The 11,624-nt window shown below is 39.3% G+C and overlaps 1 protein-coding gene across 1 annotated transcript in view; it reads right to left on the bottom strand.

The window, feature by feature from the left end:
- N4BP2 (NEDD4 binding protein 2) overlaps positions 1-11,624 on the bottom strand; it is a 177,160-nt gene that overhangs the window by 54,387 nt on the left and 111,149 nt on the right. The window contains exons 11-12 of the mRNA XM_006873224.1: positions 5,437-5,555; positions 1,749-1,887 (exon numbers count right to left, since the gene is read on the bottom strand). Of these exons, the coding sequence (XP_006873286.1) occupies positions 1,749-1,887; positions 5,437-5,555 (258 nt within the window). The remainder of the gene's footprint in view (positions 1-1,748; positions 1,888-5,436; positions 5,556-11,624) is intronic.

Here is an 11,624-nt window from a genome sequence, read left to right as displayed (position 1 = left end):
GGTCACTGTGGGTCAGAACCAACTCAATGGTACTTAACAACAACATATATGCGTGTGTGTGTTTAGGAATCCTGGTGTGGCACTGGACTGCTGACCACAAAGTTGGCAGTTCAAACCCACCAGCCATTTCTTAGAAGCCCTATACAGGGACATTATGAGTCAGAATCGGTTTGACGGCACAAAACAACTTAACAACATATATATTAAACAGATATACTGCATATGTTTTATTATAGGCTATTTCTGTTACAATTCCGTATTATAAGTGCACTATGATAGCCACAAAATAACATAAAAATAATTTTCAATTTCATTAGACACGTTGTTTTTAAGTACCATAGAGCCAGTTCTGACACACAGCAACCTAGTATAGGGTTTCCAAGACTGCAAATCTTTGTGGGATCAGAAAGTCTCATCTTTCTCCTGTGTCATTAGACATGTTGTCATTGTTGTTAAGTGTTGTTGAGTCAGTTAAGACTCACAGCAACCCTGTATAGGGTTTCCAAGGAGCAGCAGGTGGGTTTAAACTACCAGCCTGAAGTAAGCAGTTCAGGGTTGAACCTACAGCACCACACCAATACTCTGTCATTAAACATGCTGTTGTTAAGTGCCATCGAGTTGGTTCTAATTCACAGTGAGCCAGTATAGGGTTTCCAAGGAGCAATTGGGGAGTTTGAACCGCTGATCTTGTGTTTCTAACCGACCCTGAGGTCCTGTGCTTATCCTACAGTGGCATACCAGGACTCTTAATTAAACAATGTTGTTATTAAGAGTCATTGAGTTGGATCTAACTCATAGTGATACTGTATATGGTTTCCAGAGAGCGGCTGGTGAGTTTGAACCGCCAACCTTGCGGTTCAGAACTTGTGGTCCAGTGCTTATCGTATGGTACCACAACAGGACTCCAGTAAACATTGTTGCTGTTATTAAGTGTCATCGAGTTAGTTTCTACTCATAGAGACCCTGTAAAGGGTTTCCAAGGAGTGGCTGGTGAGTTGGAACCATAGACCTTGCTGCTCAAACTGACTCTGTGGTCCAGCGCACTATCCTGAAGCACTGTCCTAAGCACCAGGACTCCTTAAACATAGACTCCTTAAAATAAAAGCAAATACATGATGCAAACACATGAAAACAGAAACTTATAACCTAGTAACCTGACTTCTCTCAGGAAATTCTGTTACAATTTATATCTGACTCTTTACAAGAATTAAACCTTTCAGGTCTACGTCTTAATTTTACATTTCTTAGTAACTGCATCTCTACATTACAAAAAAAAAAAAAAAAAAACCCAAAAAATCAAATTCACCAAAACAAATTCTACCCAGATTATTTATACCTTGTTGTTATTGTTGTTAAATGCCATTGAGTTGGTTCCAACTCACAACAACCCTGTATAGGGTTTCCAAGGAGCAGCTGGAGGGTTTGAACCACTGATCCTGTGGTTAGCAATCCAGTGCTTATCCTATAGTGTCACACAAGGCCATCCCACTGCTATTCACATAAGTTTTACACTCTAATATGTAGTGTCTGCACAGTAAAATGCAGCTTAATTGCTTGCATGCATTAAGGAAAAGAATCGTAAATGGCTATAAATGAATTATTTTGAGTATATCGATATTGTAAAGCAAATATTCTATTGGGATTAAATTTTCAATCTAGTTTAAATAGTGAGAAATAATCATTAAACTATCTCAATCAACCTTGTATATTTTTACAATCATCATAGTAAAAAATAAATAATCCTGTACCTTTCTTTCTTTAGACTTCTGTGCAGCATGAGAGGTGACATTCTCGTTTTGGTAAACAAACTCTTGTGCTACAACTGTTTTTACAGGGTCTCCTTCAAGAACACAGTTTAGAAATTGCACAGTTTGTTCCAAACAATAGCTGTCAAAAGTAAGTACAAAGATAATATCAAAAAGTGAAACTAAAAGTTATGAGGAAATATAAACATAAGCAATCCAGCAATATTTTCTAAGAATGTGAAAAACCAGCTCACTTTTAAGTGGTCAACACTACAATTAAATGCTTATTGTGTACTTCAAAATGAACCTAGGACAACTGCTAAAGCTCGAAACTAGGTTTTTAAAGGGCTAATTCAATTTCTGATCTTTTACTCCAGGCAGATTATTGACAAAAATCTTTCTTTCTTTATACGTCCTTTGCTGGAATCACACATAGTTTCAGTTTCCTTCAAACATCAAAAACAGACAATGCAACCTTAAGCTGACAGTTGGTATTGTTGTTAAGTCCGGTCGAGTCGGTTCCAACTCGCCACAATCCCATATAGGGTTTCCAAGGAGCGGCTGGTGAGTCTGAATCACTGACCTTGTGGTTAGCAATATGGTACTTATCCTACAGCACCACTCAATTTCCACATTTCACTTATACCATGGGTTCCTAAACAAAGCAACTGTGAAGGATTCAAATGAAAAACTCTATCCTACTTCCTATTTCCAAGGAGCTGTGGTAGCGTAGTGGTTACAAATCAGGCTGCGAACTGCAAGGTCAGCAGTTCGAAACTACCAGCAGTTCCACGGGAGAAAGATAAGGCTTTCTGCTCCCATAAAGATTTACAGCCTCAGAAACCCTGTACAGGGACGCTATGAGTCGGAACCGACTCCACAGCACATAGCACAACAACTTGCTATTTCCACAGTAATTAGTCATGTTTTCATGGTGATACCATGTTGTCTGTAGTACTAATTTATACAAATTGACAAACATGAAATATTCATTTTCTAATATCTAAAGAAACATTCTAAAACAAATTATAAATGATTTTATACTGCTACTCATTATTTCAGGGGGCTCTGGTAGCGTAGTGGTTACGAATCGGGCTGTGAACCGCAAGGTCAGCAGTTTGAAACTACCAGCTGCTCCGTGGGAGAAAGATGAGGCTTTCTGCTCTCCTAAAGATTTATAGCCTTGGAAAACCTGTTCAGGGTCGCTATAGGTCGGAACCGACTCGACAGCACTTAACAACAACAACAACTCATTATTTCATCCTGCTTGTGGCCCTTATCTCTTCCAAATAACAAAGAGCTGATAACATAGAACTATTTTAGAAATGTGGTGTGGCTGTTGTTGCTAAGTGCTGTTGAGTCGGCTCCAACTCAAAACCACCTTATATAGGGTTTCCAAGGAATGGCTGGTGAGTTTAAACCACCAACTCTGCAGTTAGCAGTCCAGTGCTTATATTACAGTGCAACACCAGGACTGCAGAAATGTGGTACCATTCTTCAATTTATTAAAGACAACCCTTAAAGAGGAACTATTTGGACCTACCAATTCTACTTTGCCCTGTCATCCTGCAACCTCAGCTATGCTTCTACACAGAGGAGTTTCAAGGAGCCAGAAGCGAAAAGCAATTATCTGCATCTTCTCTAGCCTTAAGACCACTCAACGTGTGTTCTCATGGGGGTGTACTAGGCTTTTTGTTGTTCTTCTTAGGTGCCATCGATCTGACACTGACTCACAGAGACCCTATGCACAACAGAATGAAACACTGCCCAGTCCTGAATCACTCTCACAATCATTGCTACACTTGAGCCCATCAGTGCCATCACTGTGCCAATGCATCTTGTTGAGGACTTTTCTTTGACTTCCACTTTACCAAACATGATATCCTTCTCATACTTTCTATATATTGTCCCTCCTGGCAATATGTCCAAAATATGAGAGACAAAGTCTGGCCATCCAAGCTTCCAAGGAGCACTCTGGCTGTACTTGTTCCAACACAGATCTGTTTGTTTTTTTGGCAGTCCATGGAACTTTCAATATTCTACTTCAACACCATACCTCAAATGTTATCAATTCTTCTATGGTCTTCGTATTCACTGTCCAACTTTTGCATGCGTATGAGGCTACTGAACATACCTTATTCCTCAGGCACACCTTATTCCTCAAACTTACATCTTTGCTCTTCAACACTTTAAAGAAGCAAGATTTTTTGACTGCTTCTTCCACAAGAATTGACGGTTGATAAAAACAAAATGAAATCTTTGACAACTTCAATCTCTTCTCCATTTATATGGGTGTTGTTCATTGGTTCAGGGGTGAGGATTTTTGTTTTCTTTACATTGTGGTGCAACCCATACCAAACTCTGTGGTCTTTGATCATCAGTAGGTATTTTAAGTTCCCTTCACTCTTAGCAGGCAGGGTTATATCATCTGCATATTGCAGGTTGTTGATGAGTCTTCCTCCAATCCTGATGCCACATTTTTGTTCATATAATCCACCTTCTTAGATTATTTGCTTAGTATACAGATGGAATATGTTGAAACAATACAACCCTGCTGTACATCTTTCCTGATCTTGTACCATACTCATTCTTCACAATGTTGTCCATAGCTTGTCATGATCCACACAATCGAAAGTCTTTGCACAGTCAAACATCTTTCTGATATTCTCTGCTTTCAGCCAAGATCTATTTGACATCAGCAGTGATATCCCTTGTTCCACATCCTCTTCTGAATCCAGCTTAAACCTCTGGAAGTTCTCTGTCAATGTATGCTTGCAGCTATTTCTGTATTAACTTTAGTAAAACTTAACTCTTATGGGATATCAATGATATCATCCATTGACTTCCTCATTCTGTTGGGTCACCTCTCTTTAGAATGGGCACAAATATGGATCTCTTCCAATCAGTTGGCCAGATAATTGTCTTTCAAATCTCCTGGTATAGATGAGTGAGTGCTTCCAGTGCTTCATCAGTTTGTTGAAACATTTCAATTTGTATTCCATTAATTCCTGGTGCCTTATTGTTTGCCAATTCCATCAATACACCTTGGACTTTTTCCTTCATTATCATTGGCTATTGATCATATGCTACATCTTAAAATGGTTGAATAGTGACCATTTCTTTTTGGTATAGTGACTGTGTGTGATGCTTTCTGCATCATTCAATAATTTGCCCAGAGAATCCTTCAACACCGCAAGTCGAAACTTGAATTTTTATTTCAGTTCCCTCAGCTTGAGAAATGCTGAGTGTGTTCTTCCCTTTTGGTTTTGTAACTCCAGGTCTTTGCAAATTTTGTTGTAATATTTGACTTTGTCTTATCAAGCTGACCTGTACAGCTCTTGTACCTCCTCACTTCTACCACTTGCTTTAACATCTCTACGCTGGAGTACAAGTTTCAGAGTCTCTTCTTTTGGTCTTTTCCTTCTTTCTTGTTTTCCAAATGAAGCAGAACTCAGCTACTGACCAAAAAGTCAGTAGTTTGATTCCACCAGCTGCTCCATAAAAGAAAGGGGTGGCAGTGAACTTCCATAAAGATTACAGCCTTGGACACCTGGTCACTGGGAGTTGAAATTGACTCAACAGCAACAGGTTTCTCAGGTATATTATGTTTATTGATAAAGAGTTAGACACTGTAGCCTATACCCCTAGTGGCATAGAAGTAGAAACTGCAGACAGTCCTTCTAGTACTCACTTGTGGTCCTGGAAAATGTCCACCAGAAAATTTCGGTTAATGGTTGGAAATATCTTGAAAAGTTGCTTCTCCTTCAATTTGGTGGCAAAATCTTTTCCAAACATAAGAGACTCCTTTTTCTAAAGAAAAACACAAAAATCACCATTAAGATGAACTTACAATGTTAATTACATTGATCCAAAAGCAGAGTTACAATGCTGCAAAAAAGATGGTTTAAAAGCAGTCACTGCCTTCACTGATTAAAGGCTAACACGAATAATAAACTATTCTAGCACTGTTCACTACTATCTATCTACATACACACAGATGCCTGGTATGGCGATGTAGGATATGCACTGGACTGCTAATTACAAAATAGGTAGTTTAAACCCACTAACTACTCTCGGAAATCCTATACAGAGTTACTATGAGTTGGAATTGACTTGATGACAACACAACAACAGCAACATTTAATCATATTATATAAGACAGGACAAAGTAGAGAAAATAAAGATAAGAATAGAGGATAAAGCTAGCAAGTAAAATTGGTACATAAACACATGTCATAAAATCCTGTACAATTGCTAAAGGTGGGCCACAAAGTCACTTCTAAGCTTCTTAGAAGCTAAAGCAAAAGGTGAAAAAAAAGATAGTGTTCATAAAATAAAATCATACCAGTTACTCAGAAGTATAGTTTTTTTTTCTGGTACTGAGTGAAATTTCTCTCAAAAATCCTCAAAAATAGGACATGTGTGATGGTGTGACAATGAAAATACACAGTCACTGTACCAAAAAGAATCTGTTACCATTCAAACACTTCAGGAGACAGCATATGATCAAGAACCTATGGTACAGAAGGAAGAAGTCTTGGCTCCACTGAAGGTATTACAAAAAAACAAGGTTCCAGGAATAGATAGGATGCAGACTGAAATGTTTCAACAAATGCAGGCAACACTGACAGCACTCACATCTATTCTACAAAATTTGGAAGACAGCTACCTGACTGACCAACTGGAAGAGATCCATATTCATGCTCATTCCAAAGAACGGTGATGAACAGAATGCGGAAATTATCAAAGAAAATCATTATTATCATATACAAATAAAATTATGCTGAAGGTAATTCAAAATTGGTTGTTGCAACTGAGGGAACTGCCAGAAACTCAAGAAGATTCAGAAGAGCATGGAACCAGGGATACCATTGCTGATGTCAGACAGATGTTGGCGGACAGCAGAGAATACAAGATGTTTGTTCATTTTTGATGACCATGCAAAAGCATTTGACTGTCATTCTGAGACACCTTTCAAGCCTCAAACGGAACTCACCCCCATGACTCAACTTTTAGCCAAACAGCAGACAGGCCTATATGGTGAACAGGAAATAACACCAGTGATGCACAAACTCCTTACTATAATCAATCAAAAGAGATCAAAAAGGCAGTATTTTCCTAGGTTTAAAGGCCGGAAGACAGGAACGGATAGAAAAGGAAAACGGAAACAAGTATGAAGAAGAGTAAGATGCGTAACATTACATTGTGAGGCTTGCAACCACTGCCACAAAAGAAAATGTGCATGAACTGATCAATGAGAAACTAATTTGCTCTGTTAACTTTCACCCAAATCATTGATAACATTGCAAAGAATGACAATTCAAGAAAATGAACCAGAGGCGGGGCTTGATGGCGACTTGGGTGGAGGTGCAGTGAAGTTCACTGTCAGCCATACCACAGAATACCAGGCAAAGCAGATCCAGGGAAGAGCTCCGAAATTCGAAACCACAGAGATAGGAATATTTTAAAAGTTTAAAGGCTTATAGCATGTGGAACTTGAAGCTGAAGTAAGAAATTGTGTACTTCTGAATCTGCCGGGCTCAGAGGCCTGGAGCTCACATCTTGAGCAAGACCAAATGGCGAGACCAAGCAGGGGAGCAGAAACACCATGGAAAAACACTGTGGGAACCTTGGAGCAAAGGTGGACAATACACTTTGTTGGTTTTGCTTTCTACTGATTTTCTTTTTTTCTTTAAAGTCACACTCACATTAGGGTCCAGAAAAAAAATTTTTTTTCTTCTCTCCCTCCTCTCCCTTTTCTGTGATTATAGACTGCAGTATTCAGTCTAGTTTTGTTTTGTTGTTGTTGATGTTGGGGTTTCTTTTTTTCCTTTTTTTTGCTGGTGCTGTTTTGCTATTTTATGCTCCCCCTTCAACATTTACAGGACTTTTTCTCTCCCTGTATTACCCAAGAAGAGTCAGCAACTGCTGCCATATAGTCAAGGTACAATCACACTCTATGAAACACCAAACCCAGGCAAGAACCAATACCAACTGCCATATACCAGGGAGGCAGACAACACCTGTGAAAGTTAACTCTGAGTTAAGCAATAAGAAGAGTGAAAAGGGAAGCCCACATCCCGATCACATCTACCTGGAAGCAACCAGAAAGCATAAAATATACCAAAATACATAATTAAGTATTAAGGCCAAGAAGCAAAAGCAGATGACCATACCAGCACATGTCCAGAAACAAGATAAAATGCCTGAGACAAATGACCTAGAGGTAGACCTGGACTCCATTCTGGAAGGAGGGCAGGCCTTGGAAATGCCTGAGAAGGAATTCAGAAAAATGATTATAAAATCTTTCAAAACACTTTACAATGGAGTTGACAAAAATAAGGAAGAAGTCAGGAAAGTGCTACAGGAACAATCAAATAAGATAGATACCACACTGGAAACAATTCAAACCCTACAGAAAGAGGTCCACGCAATTAATAATAGAATATCAGAAACAGACAATACTCTGAAAGAGCAAAAGAGTAGAATAAAAGAGATGGAAGGCAGAACCAGTGAGCTGGAAGACAAATCTCTCAATACCACTAAGACAGAAGAGCAAACAGAAAAAAGGATTAAAAAAATCTGAAGAAGGTCTCATGTTGGACAACATGAAGAGGAATAACTTAAGAATTATCGGCATTCCAGAACAAGAAGAATCACACAAGTCCACAGAGGAAATAGTTGAAGAACTGCTGGAAGAAAATTTCTCTAACATCCTGAAAGTGGAAAAATAAACATTCAAGAAGCTCAATGAACCCCAGGAACGATAGACCCCAAAAGAAAATCACCGAGACATATCATAATCAAGAGCTCCAAAATAAAAGATAAGAAGACACTCCTGAAAGCAGATAGGGAAAACAGAAGTGTTATATACAAAGGCAAGTAAGTCAGATTAAGCTCGGATCTCTCATCAGAAACCATGTAAGCAAGAAGGCAATGGGGAGACATATATAAAAACATACATTATAAAATTGCCAACCAAAGAATCCTTTATCTAGTAAAGCTATCAATCAAATACGACAGTGTAATCAAAACAATCTAGGATAAAGAGAACCTAAGGGATTTTGCAAAAGTCAACCCTGCACTACAAAACATCCTAAAAGGGAGTTCTGTGGACTGAAAACCAACAAGAACAGATAATAACCAGAGATTGACATACGTGGCAGCACCTCCCAGAATTAAATCAACAGAAGGAAGAGTCGAGAAAAGAACAAACTATAAGAACAAACTCAAAGAATCTGGGTGATTAGTCTATGATCAAAACAATTACAATGTAAAAGAAGGTAAACATGTAGGAACAGAGATCCAGATGGTGAGAAGGTCAGGTAGATTACAGGATAAAACAGACTGCACTAAATGGAGAGAAATTTTAATGGACTATAAGGCAACCTCAAAGAAAATTAATACTTCACAACATACCAAGATAATGAAAATCCAAGAAGAACATGGAAACATTAAAACTATGAGGAAACTCATAAGAAAGAACACAAAAACCATGAATTCAACAAAGGAAGACACACAGAAAAAAGAAAGCAGCAATACCACAAAAACACAAACATAATGGCAGCAATTAACCCATACCTATCAATAATTACACTGAATGTAAATGGATTAAATGCACCTGTTAAGAGACGGAGAGTGGCAGACTGGATAAGAAAACAAGAGCCTTCAATATGCTGTCTGCAAGAGACACGTCACACACACAGAGACAAAAACAGATTAAAATTCAAAGGATGGGAAAAAAACATGCCAAGCTAATTGCAATAAAAAATGAACAGGAGTGGCAGTACTAATTAATCTCTGATAAAATAAACTTTAAGGGAAAAAAACAGCATAATAGATAAAGATGGGCATTATCTCATGATTAAAGGGACAATTGAACAAGATGACATAACCATAATAAATAGCTATGCTCCCAATGAAAGAGCTCCAAAATACAAAAAGCAAACTCTAATAGATTTGAAGAAAGAAATAGATGAATCTACTATAACTATTATAGTAGTGGTTTTAATACACCACTTTAAAAATGGATAGAACAACCAGAAAGACACTTGACAAAGACACAGAAGAACTAAACAACACAATCAGCCAATTGGACCTCACAGATGTGTAGAGAGCTACCCAAAGGGAGGGTGCTACAAAGGCAAGAAGTGACTAGCTTACAAACTTTGAAGAAGGAACCTAGATCCAGAGGGCATGGAGGAAAGTAGAATCTCCACTGAGTGGTATCCAATCTGTCTGGGTGGGGCAGATGAAAGAAAATGCAGATGGGTCTCATGTGATACAATAGTGAATAATTGTTATCAGGACTGTTTGTGAGAGTTGGAAATGTAGACATTTTGTAGCAAGGAGGGGAGTGATTAACTCTGCAGTCTAGGAGCAGAGGTCCCTGGGACCATCAAGGGAGAAGAGCAGAGAGCAGGACCCTATCCAGAGAAGCAGTGACGCCAGAGATGGAGGCAGAGACGATGACATGGAGAGATGGAGCAGCTGGGGACTTCAGACCCAAAGAGGGAGAGGGGCTGTGTGCTGACGACCAGGGGACAGGCTTGTAGGGTATACCCTTTGGGTGGTTGATGATGCATTGGGGATGGGGGTTGTAACCATGGCAATGAAACAATATATGATAGGATGTACATAAAACTAATGTTCTCCCATGTAAACTATCACATAATTCCACAATAAAACATTTGGGGGAAAAAAAAAAAAAGAAAGAAAGAAAATGAACCATGCTGACATCTCTATAACACTTGTAACATAGGCTAAGAGGCAGTTGTTTGAACCGAACAAGGGCTATTGCATGATTTAAAATCAGAAAATATATGTGTCTGCGTAGTATTTGTTCACCATCCTTATTCATATATGTTAAACAAATAACCCAAGAAGCTAGACTATATAAAGAACATGGCATCAGGTTAAACAGATGACAGTTTGCATGAAGTGCCATCTCACCCAATATGCCTGCATCCACCTACTGCAGCTCTAGGGGGCACATCTTCTGCTGAGCAAGCATTCTACACTATCTTTCAGTGAGTGGGAAAACCTGGAGTAAATGTCCCATCTCTTACAGGTCTGCGCATAAGAAGAGAATCCTTGAAATGCTTTAGCTACAGAGTCATGTTAGTATATTGTCAGTATATTACAATGCAGCTGATGTAGAAGGAGTAGGCATGGCGGCGGTCTTGCCCAAACCCTAATGAATGAATGTAGATCATTTCATTCATCTAGGAGATACACAGTCAGTATTGCAAGCTGTTGCTGGTCTCTCAAGAGCAGGTGTTGCATTGGGTTAGTCTGGTCTGGAGAACAAAAGAGTGCAAAAGCAGTAACTGGCACAGAAGCAGCACACGCCTGAGAAGAGCTTTATCCAGGCAGTTATCCAAGAGCTCTGGACTTGGAAAGTTTCTTTCAGGGATTAGCTGAAAGCATAAGAGGTCACTGGTGTCAGGGCTGCACTGGAACAATCAGTGCTGGTGGCCCCTTAGTGAAGGACCTTGATCTCCAACCCAGGAGAGGTATGTTCAAGTCTGCTTTTGATGAAGACACCGTGGAAACTTATGCTCTGAACTATTACATTGCTCTACCTCTGGTACAGGAAAAGGAAGCCGCATCTGAATTGGAAGAGCTTGTTAGAGGCCTGTGATGACTTGGCATTTTTCGTTGTTGTTGTTGGGTGCGATTACATCGGTACCAACCCATAGCGACCTTATGCACAGCAGAACGAAACACTGCCTGATCCTGGGCCAATCTCACTACTGTTGCCACACTTGAGTCCATCGATGCTACCACTTGGCCAATCCATCTCGTTGGGGGTCTTCCTCTTTTTCTCTGACCCTCCACCTTACTAAACATGATACCTTTACCTTTCTCCAGTGACTG

This window comes from Chrysochloris asiatica, unplaced genomic scaffold, assembly GCF_000296735.1.
Source record: "Chrysochloris asiatica unplaced genomic scaffold, ChrAsi1.0 scaffold00230, whole genome shotgun sequence".
NCBI lineage: Eukaryota > Metazoa > Chordata > Mammalia > Afrosoricida > Chrysochloridae > Chrysochloris > Chrysochloris asiatica.
This window is presented reverse-complemented; position numbering and strand designations above follow the sequence as displayed.